The 17500-nt window shown below is 45.5% G+C and overlaps 1 protein-coding gene across 1 annotated transcript; it reads left to right on the top strand.

The window, feature by feature from the left end:
* The first annotated feature begins 636 nt into the window (after positions 1-636).
* LOC308344657 (butyrophilin subfamily 1 member A1-like) lies at positions 637-17259 on the top strand. Its single transcript, XM_080806393.1, has 10 exons — positions 637-776; positions 1946-2040; positions 3808-4155; positions 8471-8752; positions 8867-9067; positions 9317-9337; positions 9429-9455; positions 11596-11622; positions 14975-15001; positions 15416-17259. Exons 2-10 carry the CDS (start codon positions 1956-1958, stop codon positions 16081-16083), a joined length of 1686 nt encoding a protein of 561 aa, XP_080662519.1. The 5' UTR covers positions 637-776; positions 1946-1955; the 3' UTR covers positions 16084-17259.
* Positions 17260-17500: the final 241 nt, after the last annotated feature.

Genomic DNA, 17500 nt, shown 5'->3' with positions numbered 1-17500 from the left:
TGCTGTCCATTCAGCTTGGGGCAGGGCCAGTGTCCTGGAGCTGGTCCCGGAAGATTCTGTGATGGTCAGGCTTAACCCTTCTGTTGCCACGCTGTGGGAGCACCTGGGTCATCTCCTGGTGAAGAAAAGCAAAGCAGCTGCACTGGGGGCTTTTCAAAGGCTCCTGCCATTAGTATTCAGAAACCGACATAGAGTATTTTGGTAGTGAACTGCCCTGTGCAAAGGGCTAGGTATTTGTCTTGGCTCTGCTGCACACACTCCTTGCTTCTGGTCTAAAAGCTAGCCAACCTGGGGAGTGGCAGTTGTTCAACAAAGGATATGGTGTCTGTGTCTCTGTGTGTCCCCCTGCAGAGTGGGTCCGTGTATCTGTACCTGCCCTGTTTCTGTGGCTCTGATCATGCTCTTTCCTTCCTGATAACTAGGGTGCACCGTCCAGAGGGCAGGGCAGAGTCTGCTAGGGTTGTGTTTCACAAGCTTTCACTTTCAAATGGTGGAAGGAGTCAGCGCAGGATTCTTCTGTCTGGGAGTGCTGAGTGCCCCAGGTCCCTGATTCAGCTGAGACCTCTGCAGCCTGTGCCAGGCTGTGCTTCTCCGCTCTCCTGGAACCAGCTGCCTCTCAGACAAGAGGAGCCTGTGGCACCAATGTTGGATCTGGAGCAGTCTTTGGGGCTTGAGCAGTGAACCGCATGTGCAGTCTCTGAGATCAGATTTGGGACTGGCTGAGGTCTCACAATACTGAGTTAGAGACGCTCCAGAAGTCCCAGGTTTTCAAGCAGGTGAGTGGGTTCTGAAGATACTTGCTGGACAAGAAGAGGAAAGTGGGGAGCAGTTGCTTGGGAGGAGGTCGCTGAGATCGTGGTGGGGCTTGGGGGGGGCTGGTGCTGGATAATAATGAGGCTCTGAGGTAGTTGTAGTCGTCAGGAGGACAACTACAGTGGGGGCTCCACTTTATTCATTTACTTAATGACATTGCTGTAGCATTCCTAGGAAGAGGCACTGTTCTAATGTGCACTGACTCTCCATACATAAATTCATAGGATACTTCTTATTCCGTGGGATGAGATCTTATTACTCTCTCTGTATGGCCGAAAGGACCTGGGGCAGAGCAGGTCAAGAAACTTGCCTCAGGTGATTCCCACAGCACGTGGCTGAGTATGGAGGAGACCTTAGCAGTCAGCCCCAGAATCGGTCCTTCCCAGGACCTCTGGCTGCATCCCTCTCCCCTCAGACTCAGTGGTTTGAAGCCCTTCTTTTTGACCAGGTCTCATTTTATTCTGTGCTTCCCGCTGCTCCGCTGGGATCCTTTATCCTGAGGCAGAAACTCCTCAAAGACGGAGAAGATGAGGATTGGTTAATTCATGGGGAATTGTCTGGCTTCAGCTATGAGCAAGTCCACGTCCTTGGTCCTGAGCAGAAAGGGGCTGCAGGAGGCAGGAACTGAAATCAGGGTGAACTCACCTATCAAAGGACCCCAGAACAACATGCATGTGGTGGGAGCCACAGTGTCCTTGAGGAGGACGCAGTCTGACTGTCATGCTTCTCAGTCATTCCCTGGTCATAATTAGGAGGCAGCAGAAGAACAGCACAACAGAGCTGGTGTGTCCTTCATGGGGAGGACCCTGAGTCTACGCCTTGTTGCCCTGGACCTCTGTGGTGTCCTGTGACTCATGCAGACATGGAGGAGGCCTCTGTGCCGAGGCAGGAAGGGTGTGGTCCTGTGGGCAGAGCAGGCTGGGAAAGTTTCCAAAGGGCTGGGAGGGCTTTCTTGGCATCAGGGTTGTGGGGTCCCCACCCATCAGCATACTAAGCAGTAGGAAAGGCTGTGCTCCTGCTGGGGACTGTTGCCAGCCCTGAGCCCTGCTGTCTGCTCTGAGGCCCAGAGCTGTGGGCTGGCCCTGCCTCCTCTCCGGAGGTGTCACCTGCCTCCTGTCCTGTGTCTCCCCAGCTCTGAGGAAATGGAGGATTGCTGCAGGGACTCTTTGCTCGCCCATCTCCCCTCCCTGCTTCTCCTCTTGCAGCTGCCTGCTGGGGGCTCTGCAGGTGAGTGTGTCCCTTGCCCCTCCCTGTGTCTCCCTGGGGTGGGTGATAGGCCCCGGAGCTCTGCTGGCATCTCCATCAGGACACATGGCTATTGGTGGAGGCTCTGGCTCTACACAGATTCTGGAGATGCCCCAACTGCTATTTGAAATTAAACACATAAGAAGAATCCCAGAACTGCAATGTAAGGACAGGGTAGTATGACAGTTCTCTAATGAGTTTATGTCTTATAAAGTAAAAAATGTGGATTTCACTAGGAAAAGTATGAAAATAATTGTCTCTTTATTTTTTGTTTCCTGGCTTTATTGGCTTTTTGTTTCCTGGCTTTACTGGTACTTCTATTTCACAAATATTTATAGGGTACTGAGTACATGTTAGGTGCTACTCTGTGTTCAAAGCCGACAGTCTCTATCTTTACAGAGCTTACATTCTGGCAGGGACAGTGAGCACTAAATACCACAACCCAGTACAGTCTATGTTTGTTAGAGGAGTGGAGAGCATGGGATAAGGATGTAGAGTAGGTGGGGCAGTCAGGGCTGCAGGACGGCTAGTGGCCAGGCAGCAGTGCTCCATAAGGTAGTCACTGTATGCAGTGTGATGGGACCAAAGACATGGAGGAGGTGGGAGGAACCTGTCTGGATCCCCTGGAAAGAGGTTCTCCACAGTGAGGAGCAGCCAGACAAAGCTGGTAATGGGCCTGGGTGTTCATGGAGCAGAGGAGGTGGGTGTTGGCCGAAGCAGAGTGAATGAGGGGTAGAGAAGCAGGAGTTAGGGAACAGAGAGCAGGGAAGGTCTTCCTTAATGGGCTTGGGATCACTTGGGCAACTGCAGAATCATTGAAGGGCTTTGGTAGAGGAGGGACATGGTTTTGGTTACAGGTTTAAAGGTTCACAGACACTGACTGGAGAGAGGATGTCACCGGGAGACTAGTAATTGTCATCCCCCAGGTGAGACAGATAGTGACTCAGCCAAATTTAAGTAGCACAGGAGCTGAGAAGTCAGTGTTTGGTTGTCTGGTGAGGTTTGTCCAGCAGAAGTGTCCTGCTGTGATGTACCGACCAGGTCTCAGAAGACCAAGGCCTGCGAGGGGCTGGGGGCAGTGGGATGAACCCTCTTTGGGAACAGGTAGTGATTTGGGTCCTGTGAGCAGTGGAGTGAAGGCAGGTTTTAATGGAAGTAGCTCTGAGGTCTAGTTTCTAGCGCACATATAATTCAGTAGAAAACAAAGACATGGGGAAAAACAATAACTTTAGGAGTGGGTGTTGGGAAGTTCCAGGTGTGGTGCAATGAGTAGGATGTTAAAACTAGGCTACAGTAGTGCTCTTTGGTGAGTTTTCAGTCCTGTCCTAAGAGGAAGCAGGTTAGAGCTGTGGTTCTCACAGTGTGGTCACTGGGACATCAGTATCAGCTTCTCACCACCTCCTTAGAAATGCATTCTTGGACCCACTCCAGACCTACTGAACCAGGAGGCCTGGGGATAGAGCCCAGCAGTCTGTGTTTCACAGGCCTTCCTGGTGATTGTGATTTCTGTGGAAGTTTAGAACGACTGAGTCAGAGCATTCTTCATGGAAGGGCCTGGAGTCAGGAGCACAGGCTGCTGAGGAGTCTCTTTGACACCATTTCTGTGTTTCAAAGTTGTTTTAGGAGAAAATTGTCCCACTAGGAGTTGTCACAGCTGAGTCCCTCATTCAGGGCCTCCCTCCTGACAGTGTGTTCCCTTCCCTGTCCTGCATCTCTCCTGCTTTCTCAGTCCTATGTCTGTGTCCACAGAGGAGTTCGTGGTGATTGGCCCCTCGGAACCCATTGTGGCAGCGCTGGGTGGGGACATCACGCTGCCATGTCGTGTGTCCCCGGCCAGGGATGTGGAGAATATGGAGCTGCGGTGGTTCCGCTCCAAGTTCTCAGAAGCAGTGTTCATCTATCAAAACCAGCGGGAGCAGAGAGAAGAACAGCTGGCTCAGTACAGAGGGCGAACCTCACTGGTGAAGGATTTCCTCACCCAGGGGGAGGCTGCTGTGCGCATCCACAATGTCCAGGCTTTCGACAACGGGCTGTATACCTGCTTCTTCCGAATGGGAATCTTCTATGAAGAGGCCAGTTTGGAACTGAAGGTGGCAGGTGGGTTGTTGATCTATATTTAGAGACCTGTAGTATTGGAATTCGGAGCCACCTCAGGGTCTAAGTTAATAGCCCTCAATTTATACAAGAGGGAAAGGAGGGTCTTTCACTCTTCATTTATTCAGTATAAATATATAGAACTCCTGGTACTTGATAGCTATTGTTGTCTGCACCTGGATATCTCAGTGTAACAAATAAAGATCCTTGCCTTGTAGAGTTTATATTACACAGACAATAAATGGCCAAAGAGATAGATTATAGACAATGTTAGATGGTGATGAGTAGAGACTTAGCCAAATAAATATTCTAGGGATGAGGTTTCCAAGCAGAAGAACACCTATGTGAGGCACCTGAAGGAAGAGTGTGGCTGGTGAGTCTGGGCAGAGAGAGAGGCCACATGATTGGTGTGGAGGTGAATGGGAGGGTGGTGAGAAGTGACTATCCAGAATATAGAGGTGTTCCTGGTCCAGGTGCACAGAGACGGGATTTATCAGGAGAAGCCCATGAGTGAGGCACACTTGAGCAGACATTTGAGTGAAGCAGACAGTGTTCTGAAATGGCCTTCTGGTTGATGGATCTGTGTGGCGCATTCACATAACGGTGATTGTGGTTCTGAGCAGTCAACCGAATTGTCCTGGGAATGGAGTGTGTACTCCCTGACAAGTGCAGATGGTGGGATTGGGGACGAAGTGGATAGGAGTTTTGTTTGCAGGGTAGTGGGGATAATAATACCAGACCATCAATGGCTTTGTGTGCTCTTATGCCATTTGATGCAGGGCTGAGGGAATTTTAAACAGAGCAGTGGAGCGAGGTATGTGAGGGCAGGTTTGCTTTGGCAGCTGTAATGGAAGGTGTATGGAAGATGAGCAAGATTGGAGGCCTGGATGTAGTTATGGGGTGAAGAGGATGGCCCCCTGCATTCATGTAGGGGCAGTGTGGTGGGAAAGGAGCACTCCAGCATCAGAGAGGTTTGGAAAGTAAACTGAGTGAGGAGATTTGGGGACAAGGAGAGTTTGGAGGCATGGAGAGAAGGGACTTCAGGTACTCACAGATTTTTTTAAAATTGGTTTTTTAGTGTTAGAAATATTGATTTTATGTGTAAGCTGCAGATTGCTGCCATAATGCTGTGTAACACAGACATAGAAATCTCAGTGGCCTATAACAACAAGCATGTATTTAATCTGGCATTCAGGGAGTTCAGCTCATCTGGGCTGTGTTCGGCTAATCTTAACAGGTCCTACTCATAAATCTTCGGTCACGTAGGGGAAATATAATTAAAAACATAATCTTCCCGAAGTCCCAAAAGTTCATTTTCGCTTTTGTTTCCTTTGCCTTTGGAGACATATCTTGAAAGAAGTTGCTATGGCTGATATCGAGGAGGTTACTGCCTATGTTCTCCTCTAGGATTCTGATGGATTCCTGTCTCATGTTGAGGTCTTTTAACCATTTCGAGTTTATCTTTGTGAATGGTGTAAGAGAATGGTTGAGTTTCATTCTTCTACATATAGCGGTCCAATTTTCCCAGCACCATTTATTGAAGAGACTGTCTTCTTTCCACTGGATATTTTTTCCTGCTTTGTCGAAGATTATTTGACCATAGAGTTGAGGGTCCATATCTGGGCTCTCTGCTCTGTTCCACTGGTCTATGTGTCTGTTTTTATGCCAGTACCATGCTGTCTTGGTGATCACAGCTTTGTAGTAAAGCTTGAAATCAGGTAACGTGATGCTGTCAGTTTTATTTTTGTTTTTCAACATTTCCTTAGCGATTCGGGGTCTCTTCTGATTCCATACAAATTTTAGGATTATTTGCTCCAGCTCTTTGAAAAATACTGGTGGAATTTTGATCAGAATGGCATTAAAAGTATAGATTGCTCTAGGCAGTATAGACATTTTAACAATGTTTATTCTTCCAATCCAAGAGCATGGAATGGTCTTCCATCTTCAAGAAATTAAAAATAGAACTTCCCTATGACCCTGCAATTGCACTACTGGGTATTTATCCCAAAGATACATATATAGTGAAAAGAAGGGCCATCTGTACCCCAATGTTTATAGCAGCAATGGCCACAGTCGCCAAACTGTGAAAAGAAGCAAGATGCCCTTCAACGGACGAATGGATAAGGAAGATGTGGTCCATATACTAAGGAGTATTACGCCTCCATCAGAAAGGATGAACACCCAACTTTTGTAGTAACATGGACGGGACTGGAAGAGATTATGCTGAGTGAAATAAGTCAAGCAGAGAGAGCCAATTATCATATGGTTTCACTTATTTGTGGAGCATAACAAATAACATGGAGGACATGGGGAGATGGAGAGGAGAAGGGAGTTGAGGGAAATTGGAATGGGAGGTGAACCATGAGAGACTATGGACTCTGAAAAACAACCTGAGGGTTTTGAAGGGTCGGGGGTGGGAGGTTGGGGGAGCCAGGTGGTGGGTATTAAGGAGGACACATATTGCATGGAGCACTGGGTGTGGTGCAAAAACAATGAATACTGCTATGCTGAAAAGAAATAAAAAAAACAAAACAAAAAACAAAAAAACACAAAAAACCCCCCATAATCTTCCAACTCAGTATCTTGTCTCTAAGATAGTAGGAAGAAAGCTCCTTTTTATTATTAAATTAACATTAACTACAATGTGTTGTGCATCACAGAGATTCTATCAAGAAATACAAAGACAGAAGAAATCTCATCTTTTCCATATGCAGACGGAACTCATTCTATACACGTTCTCAGGATCAACAGTTATGAGCCCTCAAGTAGCTGGACTTGCCAGCACTATTTGTGCTAGGTGGTGTACCTTATATTTGCTTGGAAATTGGGTGAGCATGTAAGTTAGCTAATTGGCTTTATTCTGAGGAAAACCAAATTCTCCTACCTCAAAAATAAAAAGAAATATAATTCCAGTGTAGTTAACACAGAGTGTTATATTCATTTCAGGTGTGCAATATAGTGATTCAACACTTTCACATATACTCAGTGGAATTTTCAATAGAAACTCTGCAGGCCAGAATGGAGTGGTGTGATATATTCAATGAGCTAAAAGGAAAAAAAAAAAATCTGCAGCCAAGAATCCAGCAGGGGAATCATTCAGAATAGAAGGAGAGATGAAGAGTTTTGCAGACAAATAAAACTTACAGTAGTGTATTATATATATATATATATTATCAATTCTCCCATCATGACGACAGGCGGTGATTTTACACTTGGATCAAGGTGCCCACTGAGGACAGGCTCCTACCCTGGCAGAGAAAGGAGAGAGAGGGCTGCTGTCTTCCTTGGTGGGAGCAGTTCAAAGAGAGGGTTCCCAGGTCCTTGAGAAACACGTTCTTGGATCACAGAGCTGGCAAAAGGCCTATTTGTTTTTTTATTTGTTTGTTTTAAAGTACTTATATACTTTTCAAAGAATAGAGAAAACACCCAGAACCACAAGTATCCTCAAGTAAATGTTACAAAAAAAGGATGGGAAGGGACTCTCTTTCCCTATTTTCAACTGGGACAATAAGACTCTTACTTTAAATCTATTTTGTCTTCCCAGTGGACCTTGGCTGGGTTTGCTCAGCTGCTGTTGTCCAGGTGGCTATTGCTTGATCTAGGACAGCTTCAGCTGGAAAGGCTGCGCTAGCCTGAAGATGTCTGTCCTGTGGCAGAGGACAAGGCAATGGCGGAAGCAGATTCCAACCTCTGCTAGAGTCACATTCCCTGAACTCTCAGGGATTCAAGTCACAAGATGAGCCCAGAAGCAGAGTGTGAAGACATTAACAATAGGTGGTAGAGGGCTGGCTAGATGTAAGGAAGGCTGAAAGATTGGGGGTATTTTCCTCATTATCCTGTCACAGAGGCCAAACATGAATTAGTTCAGGGTTTGAGTCTGAAGCATCTGTGAGGAATCCTGGCACAGCTAAACCAGAGATGTGGATATTAGGGAGTGAGCTCAGGAGGTATGTAGGTTGGTGGAAGTGATGACCGAGTGGCAGTGGATGTGCCCGCAGATGCCCTGGAGAGTGTGTGAGTTGAGAAGAGCAGAGAAGGATGGATCCTGGAGCCAAATTCCTCCTTCTATCCCTCTGGGTGATGGAATTCCCACCCTCACGGTTGGGGAGCAGTGCCTGCCCTCTGGGCCTGCCACAGGTCCCCATGTTTCTTCCTTCTGTTCCCCATGGCAGGAACCCTTACATTAATCCTTGTAGGAACCACTCCCCCAAGGAGCCCCCAAAATGCAGTGCTGCGCATGGAGTTGTGTACAGGAAGGTTCTGCTGGAATCCCTGGGCTCTGGGTGGCCTCCCTGTGCTCTCCAGCTTCTCTCTTTAGGTGTGGGCTCTGCCCCTCAAGTGCACATCACAGGGCCAGAGGAGGACGGGGTCCAAGTTGTATGCATGGCCTCGGGGTGGTTCCCAAAGCCCCAAGTTCAGTGGAGAGCTCTCAGTGGAGAGAAGTTCCTGACGTTCTCTGAGACCCAAGCCCAAGAAGCTGAAGGGCTGTTCACCATAGAGGCCACTCTTGTGGTGAGGGACAGCTCTTCAGGGAATGTGACCTGCTCAGTCCTCAACCCCATCCTGGGCCAGGAGAAGGCAATGGCCATTTTCATCCCAGGTCAGTACTACTTCCCACTCCTAGAAGGGTGGGGTGGTCTGGTTGGGGGTCCCTGTGTGTGCTGGGCTGGGCCGTCCTGAGCAATGCCCTGATGGGGTGTCTGGCTGGGCACAGAACCCTTCTTCCCTCGGAGTTCTCCCTGGAAGCCGGCTTTCATGGTGATCCTGACTGTGCTGATGCTCCTACTCCTTGGGGCTGTCTTCTACATCATGAGAGAACATACTGCAAAGTTCCAGGCAATGCAGGAAATTGAGAAACTGCACAGAGACAAGGAGGAGGACCAGCAGATAAAGGAGGAGGCACTGAAGGCCAGAGGTAAGGCAGGACAGGGCCAAGGCAGACAAGTGTGGAAGCTGGTGCAGAGGAGAAGCGGACAGTAGGGCCCTTGGCCAGGAGCAGGGGACTGAGGAGGACCAGAGAGGAGGACAGGTGGGGTTGTGGAGGCTCGAGAGCTTTGGAGTTAGATCTTCATGGAGACATATAGATGCTCTTGTGGGTTTTCCAGGTGCAGTCTTTGCTGCTCTTAGTGATGGGAGTTTAAGAGTATTTTTCACTTTTTTTCAGATGAACTCCAAGCAGATCTTGGTATGTTGTGTCCTTTTCCCAGAAGTTTCTGTGTCACATTTTAGGAGACATTCTGGTTCTTAGCTCACCCGTTTCCTGTGTTGCCTTTCAGATTGGAGGAAATCTGCTTACCTGGCAGGTGAGTGACTGTCTGGATATCCTTGGGTCTCTTGCCCCCTAAGCCATAGTGTCCCCTCTCTGTTTCATGCAGAGACATGAGGACCCATCCCTGGTGTAGAAGTGGAAAGTGGCCGGAGGCAGAACTTGTTCCATGGGCTTTCCCCATCTGGGCTATTTTTTCACACACGATGCTTTGAAACCTGGAATGATGGTGGTCACTGAAGTCCGTGGTGCATCTTGGGTTGATCTACCCACCTCCTTTGTAGCCTTTTAGTCTTCAGTGCAACTGGTTCTCAGTCAGCCTAAATACTCTGGAATGTTTTAGAGAAACTATATAAATAAATGGGGTCATTAAATTTAGGAGTGTGATCCCTCCACATAACACCAACGTGGGAGAGTCTTTTCTCTGCAGTTCCTGGAGGTACTGATCACAAAGTGTTGGGTAGAGGATAGACAGAGCTTGGGTGGGAATGTCGTGGGGTAAGTTGTCAATGGTCCAGTGTTGTTTTCTGAGAACGTTTGGACACTTACCCTAGTGCTCACCTAACATCCCGGTTCTTAATTCATCTCCCCTTTTGTGTTATTTCCCATATCTCTCTTTCATGGAAATCATTGGATGTAATAATGATTTCTTACATTCATGGAATAATGTATACTTTATTCCCTAAAACATTTCATACATTGTATAATTTTAGACCTTTAAATCCAATTGAAAGCAGATGGGATAAAAATTTTGCATGTTTTTTTTATTTTTCATGTGAAAATTTCTTTATTTTGGGATGCAATTGATACTGGGATTCATTTCAGAAAAATTCTGTGGATGAAATTTGTTAGTATTATGCATTTTCTTTTGGTAATCAAGAATGGTTGACATAGTGTAATGTTCTTTGAAGGAATACTATATTTTATTGAAAATTTATTTGAAATGCACATTTTGACTTATTGTTAAATCCCCCTGCACCCCTTAAAAAAAGAAGAAACAGATTTAGATGTTGACTGTATTTATGCTGAGTACCTCCCACACTGCTACCAATTTTTTTAAACATGAAATTTCTTTAGAGATTAAAATTCTTCCCCACTGGCCCCAGGAGATCTACCTGACTCTTATGGGCTGAGTGTTTCCACAGAAGTTTTATCTCTTCTATTGTTCATAAAATCAAATGCATCTAGATAACTGGTCTTGCAATGCTTGTGTGCATAAAATTAAATTAATAACTTTTTAAAAATTTCTTTTCAGCATAACAGAATTCATTGTTTATGCACCACACCCAATGCTCCATGCCCTACGTGCCTTCCATAATACCTACCTTCCATAATACCCACCACCTGTCTCCCCAAACTCCCACCCCGCCCCTTCAAAACCCTCAGGTTGTTTTTCAGAGTCCATAGTCTCTCATGGTTCATCTCCCCTTCCAATTTCCCTCAACTCCCTTCTCCACTCCATCTAAGAGTTTTTTCACCTTAGAGATTCTTAATGTTATAATCAATTGTTCAATTTTACATTCTTTTCATTTGTCTCTTTAGACTCTGCTGAATTTATTTATTTATTTTTTAAAATTTTGTCTCTTCTGGTTAAAATTGTTTTTCTTGGTTGACTCTTATGTCTACTTGTCTGTAGGAGAATATAAGTTGAATAGTTAAAAGTCCTTTTGATTTTTAATTTAATTGTCATTTTGATGGTTTTACTATTCAACTACATGTATCTTTTATTTTTTTTCAATTTCTTTTCAGTGTTCCATAATTCATTGTTTATGCAGCACACCCAGTGCTCCATGTAATTGGGCCCTCCATAATACCCACAACCAGGCTCACCCAACCTCCCACCCCCCTTCCCTCCAAGACTCTCAGTTTGTTTCTCAGAGTTTTTATTTTAATGTTGTGGTTTTTAAGACTCAGGACACTAACTTGGCTAAGGTCACACAGCAGGAACTGGCAGGCATGGAACTCAGCCTCCAATGCTGGCTCTCTGACCGGTGGTCCAGGGAATTTCCCACAACATCCTATTGTCTGCCCATGTCAGGAGGGTATCTCCTCTCTAGCCTCTCTCCTGACTCTGTTGATAGTGTCACCTGTAGCACAGAGAGGAGTCAAGTGCCAGTAGATCAAAACTATGCAGACTTGTTCTGGCTCATGTCTTACCAGGGTGTCTTCCCTTTCAGCCCTGAAGAAGGCAAAACTGTATGCAGGTAAGTGACTCCGTTTCCTGTGGCTTTACCTCCCCAGCCTCCACTGTGCCACCTTCTCTGTCACTGGACCTCACACCAGGATGGGGTTGGTGTCCCTGATCTCCTTGTTATGTTTGTTGTGTCCTTCTGAAGACTGCAGGGACTGTCCTTGGGAACACAGATGTGCCTCTATTCTGACCCATCCTCTACTGTAGGTTGCTGTTAGAATTAGCAACACCCTCTGGACACACCTTGTTCAACGGATAGTTTGTTGGTACAGTGACAACAGAGTGGTCATTTGTAAGGGCAGTTGGACTGTGGCATTGACGGTGTACTTCAGAATTTGCTGTCTCTGGAAGATTTCAAAATCAAGCTTGCCTGCTTAGGACTCAGGTCTTCCATAAGGGATCCTTTTTCTAAATCCATTGTACCCTGAAATTCCTACCCCTTTTTGGATCTTGCTTTGGTTTTCCTGTTTTGGGTTTTTTTTGTTTTTGTTTTTGTTTTTGCTGTTTTTCTGGAATGATGGTCTTCATTTTGCTTCTGCATGCTCTGACTCCTTGTCCAAGCCAGGTATCTTCCTCTAAACCTCCATGGTTGTTTTGGAAGTAGTTTTCTTTATGTCAGCTGTTCTGATTCTCAGATCCAGAGCCTCCAGGATGTGTAGGGAGTCCTGGTAGTGGGTTTGTGAGATACTGGCCATTATATACAAAATCTTATGTACATGTTTGTATTACAACATTAAGAAATTAATTTTTTAAAGGACAGTAACCTATAGTTGTTCACAATCATTATCTCTCCTTTTAGGAGAATTCTGGGTTTACCTGATGGGGTCAGTACTGGTTAGATTTATTAGGGGCAATGTGTGAGGATTGCAATAGAAGCTCAGAGGAGTGAAAATTGTTTACCAGAGAAAATTTGGGAGTAAATCAGGGAAAGAAAACTGGTTGGAGAAGAGAGGAGGAGATGAGAAGGAAAGTAGAGAGCCTGTGATTCCTCTCAGAGACACTTTGGGTGGCTGAGAGTAGAAGAGACACTTTTGGTGGCTTTGGGCAGGAGAGAGACCACAAATGACAGCCATGGTGGTTAGAGTTGGAAGTACACAAAGGACATGCAAGTTATTGGGTGCGCAAAAAGTAATAAACTCCTTGATACATGATTGAGAGTTTTCTAAAAAGACTTATATTTATTTTAAGGTGTTTGGAAGTAATTTTCTAACTGGGTTTGCTTCAGATAATGAGGCCATCTCACCCTTCCCGTAGTAGCCAGGGGGAGGAGTATGATCCTAGGGTTGCTAATGCAGTGAAAGGTTATCCAGAGCACCCTCTAGCCCTGGGGTGGGTTATGAATCTAGGCCGTTTGAGTCCATAACATGTGCCTTTTCTGTCCTGGCTGTTTCTATTTATGATGAGGGATACAGCCTGTGAGAACAGAGATGGGGGAGCCAGGGGTGTAAGAGTCTATGGGGACCAGACGTGTGAGGAAAACTCTTTAGGAGAGCCTCACTGAATCTTGGGACTTACCTGTTAAAAATGTGGATTAAATAGTCTTCTTTTAGCATCACCCCATTCTCTGCTGGATTGAAATGCCTGTGTTTTAAAGTATGCCTTATATATGTTCTTTTTATTTTGTAAGAACAGAAACCCTTACAGTAGAATCAACACTTTCACATTGGTGGGCTCATAATGTGATGTGAACAAATGTCTGATCTGATCTTATTCATGAAATTGGAAGAATAATTTCTAATGAACAACTTGCCGTGGAAATGAGGTGAAGAGTGCGCTTGGTCCACAGGAGTGTACAGCATAGCTCTAGGTGAACTGTAGAGTCTCAGAATGGAACACCTACTCCCTTTCTCCTCTTCCTTCTTCTCCTCTGCTTGATTTTTCTTCTTTGCTAATCTGTGTCAGTTGTCATATAGAAATGTAGAGTTTGCTGTCAGCTAATGTCTTAGTGAAGAACAAGTAAAGTTCCCTTTTCTCAAAATGTGACATATCCACCCACTTCATGTGATCTGTTGGTATAATCAAATCAACAGAGCCAGACATACTACTTTATCTGAATAAACCTGTGGGAGAATAGGTGTCCCATGTTGTCGGCAAATATTCAAGAAAGTGTCCTGTTCTTATTTTATAATCGTTCTAATTTTGTTCCGGAGTCTCTGTCCTTTTGGAGGTAACAGCTTTACCGTGCAGACTTTTCAGGGTCTTATGACAGATAGACTTTTGCTGTGATCAGTTAGCTTCCTTTCTTCTTCCCAAATGGGAGTGTGAAGGTTGGAGGAGTTCGTACTTTGCCTCACTGAGGGACAGGGTCCCTGTATTCTTCTCTTGCTCATTTCAGGACCTCACTTTATAGAGGGTAGCTTGATATGGTCCTTAGGATAATTGGGTTTGAGGTTCCGTCTAGGTTTATGGAGAAATTGTTATTCCACCCCTGCACCATTCATATCTCCAGTTCCTTAATCTTACTCACATCTGTAAAGTCCTCTCTGCCAAAACATATTCACAGTTTCTGGGGCATAGGACACAGCCATACTTGGGGGCTGATCATGTGTGGTGTCTCCTGCTGCTTTTGATCTCTCTAGGTGATTATAAGGAGAAGCAGATGACTAGACCCAATGTTTTTGGGTTTCCCCTTACACACAGGGATATTTTTCCTTGCAATACTCCATGATAAGCGGAAGCAAATTCATTACTTTCTTGCTTTGAACTTCTCTCTCTCCTTTCTTGAATCTTCTCCATTACCTCTTGATGGGGCAAGATTTCTCTGGTACCATGTCCTGAGTTCTCCTCACCCATGGCTGAGAGTCATCCTCCAAGTGCAGCTCCACCCAGTTGTATTGCCTCTACCATGGTTTTGAGTCAAACTGCAAGTTAAGTTCAGCCAGTTCTTTATAAGTAAATGGAGGCCTCAGAAATTTTGGTCTCCTCAGTTCTTTCTCAAAAGAAAACTTAGTTTTCAGAATGGATGTGTGGCTAGGGATTGATAAAGCTTACTTTGATAGTGAAATCTGTGCAAAGAGTCTTCTTTTTAGGTCAGTACCCAGTCCCTCAGTGGTCTTAAGCTTTATGGCTTGGGTTTCATGGGAACAGTGTAGCATGATGGCTGTGGATGTATGAGAGAGAGAGAGTGCGTGCGTGTGTGTGTGTCAGAGAGGACAGAGAGGGACAGAGAGAGGGAGGGAGAGCATGAGAGAGAGAGAGAATTAATGTGCATGAGAAATAAATTCACCAGGTGCATGCTTCCAAAACATTTTCCCCTACAACTCTTGGTCCAGTGTATTTCAGAGATAGGTACCAACACTGGTCTGTATAGTCTCCTCAAGTCTCTGATTTGTTGTTCACATTTGTGCAATGTGGTTTTCTTGTAGATTGGCGGAAGGAGAAGTTCCAGGCCTGTGAGTTACTTCTGTTGTTTGGGTGCTCCTACTGCTATCCCATGGCTGCTGACATCTCCTTCAGCTTGCTGTGGTGATACAGATGCTGACATCATCAATCGTGGTGTGGTGGGATGGGCCAGTGAAAGTCATGTAGCTGAGATTACTGGGTGTGACTGATACTGGATATAAATGGGTATTCTTTAGTGTTGGAGTCCTGTCTGGCCCTCAAGGGCCCTGTGACATGTTTAAGCTCCAGATCAGTCTTATGCTTATTTCTTCCATTTAGAGGCTGTGTGCTTGAGCCAGAAGGCTCTCATCTCATGAGGTTTAGCCCTCCCTGCGTGCAGCTAGGTGTCTGGGGGTGGGGTGGTGGTTGTGTGCCTTGTTATGTGGTAGGGCAAGTCCTTGAATGATTGGTAACTGTCTCTGCAGTAACTGTCAGTCTGGATCCAGAGTCTGCCCATTCCAGCCTTGCTGTCTCTGATGACAAGACTAGTGTGACCTTCAAGGACTCAACCAAGAATTCAGAAGATGGAGTCTATAGTGTCTTGGGTCACGAAGGCATCACATCAGGGTGCTGTTACTGGGAGGTGGAGGTCAGGAATGCAGAAAGAAGTGAGTGGGCCCTGGGGGTCTGTAGGAGAGATGTGGAGAGGAGAGGCTGGTACCAGGAATGCCCAGACAAGGGGTTCTGGGTTGTGGGGATGTATGAAAATAAATTCTGTTCCCTCCCTGCTAAGGGAGAACACATTGTGCCAATTCCCCAGAGGGTAGGGGTTTTCCTGGACCTGAAGGAAGGGGATGTCTCATTCTACAACATGACTGATGGTTCCCACATTTTCTCCTTCCCTCTTGCTTCCTCCTCTGGGCCTCTGTTTCCATACTTCAGGTTGAGGTCAGGAGATGTGTCCCTGACCATCTTCTCTGGGGTGGGTGGGTCTTTGCAGACCCCTGTACCTCTTAACAACTCTCCTTGTTCTTCAGAGGAGCCTGTGAGCCTCTCAGGGCAGGGGTTCTGTTCAGGCTCTGGTGTTGATGGTGATCTCCCAGGGGCTGAATCTCCATTACTCCCCTGTGGTCCTGAAGCTATGTCCCCATAATGCTCCAACCCTGTCCCAGATTCCTCATGGTGGCTCCTCCTGAAGCTGCGGACTCCCAGGGATAATAGCCTCTGAAGTTAGTCCTGAATGACCGGGTGGCTTGCCCTTCTTTTCTGGGTATAGACTGCTGGGGTGTGGTTATGAGAATAGTCTGTTCATGCCTTGTGCTCAGGTATTAGAAGATGAATGTTGACTTTTTCAGCTATAATGGGGTTGGCTGAATTTTGCTATTGGAAGTCATGTTTCTTTTGATCATGAACATTATTTCATGGAGTCTTTGTATTGTTTTGATATGAAATAAGATGAGGTCTGAATTATTCTGAACAATTAAATGGTTTTTATTATATATAGTTTGAGTTGTGCAGATGAACCCAGAGGCTATGGGTGGGTTACCAGCTCTATTTAGGAAATGTGCACTCTGACTAAAAAACATTGTCCAGCTGAACATTTCTGAAGAAATGTATGGCTAATGGACTTGAAGAAGAGTGGAGTGTAATATTCTATTGTACATGCTTCCTATTCTGGAATGGATGAGACATACTTATCTTAACGAACCTTGGTAAATATTTGTTATTTCTGAAATACTGATGCTGCATTTATTCAGGGAATGGGAAATGAGAGTTTGGGTTTCCTTGTGAGTCAACAGCAGTTGGAAAGAACAGAACTGCTACCAGAATAAAGAGGTAAATGAAGATGAGTGTTTTCAGACCCTGGGTGAATTGCAGAAAGCTTTGACCATGAGCACAGTTCCAGGATCTATGTATGGCTTCTCAGTACTTCTAGTCCAATTGTAAAGGTGGATGGAACCCACAGGAAACAGAAGGAATTATTAATGAATAAAGGTTTGTTGGTTCCTGAAGTAGAGAACCCGACCTGTTGTGGTTCTGGGAGAGATGAGGAAGACACGGAATTGGAAGTGGAAGAAGGAGGTCACAGATCTCAGTTCCTGCCTGGGACCAAAAATAGGAAAAGGACTGGAGTCCCTTTGCATATTTTTCTATCTTGTCATGCAGATGTGTCCTTTGTATTAATTATCTATTTTCCTTCTCCCTTCTTCCCAGTGTGATTTTATGCAAGTTGTCCATGGTAATATTTCAAATATAATCTCTAGGTAACAGAATAGTCAAATGACTGTGTCTGGACTTAAGGAATAAATATAACTGATTCAATGCCTGAGACTGCCTGTTTGTTCCATTTTGGGGAAAGAGTGAGAACTTCTTCATTTTAAGTGTAGCCCTGTAGATGGGTGAAAATGTGGAGTTGTTGTGTTGTTATATGGAAGTTCCAATGTGAGTAAATGGTTTATGTGGAAGTTGAGGAACTAAAAGTGTGAAATCTGCCCCTTACCAATTCATTGCCTTTTGATTCAAATCTACCCTGTATGTGCCCTACTTGTTGATACTGGAGGTTATAAACG

Source organism: Martes martes (genome assembly GCF_963455335.1).
Source record: "Martes martes genome assembly, chromosome: 6".
NCBI classification, from domain to species: Eukaryota; Metazoa; Chordata; class Mammalia; order Carnivora; family Mustelidae; genus Martes; species Martes martes.
This window is presented reverse-complemented; position numbering and strand designations above follow the sequence as displayed.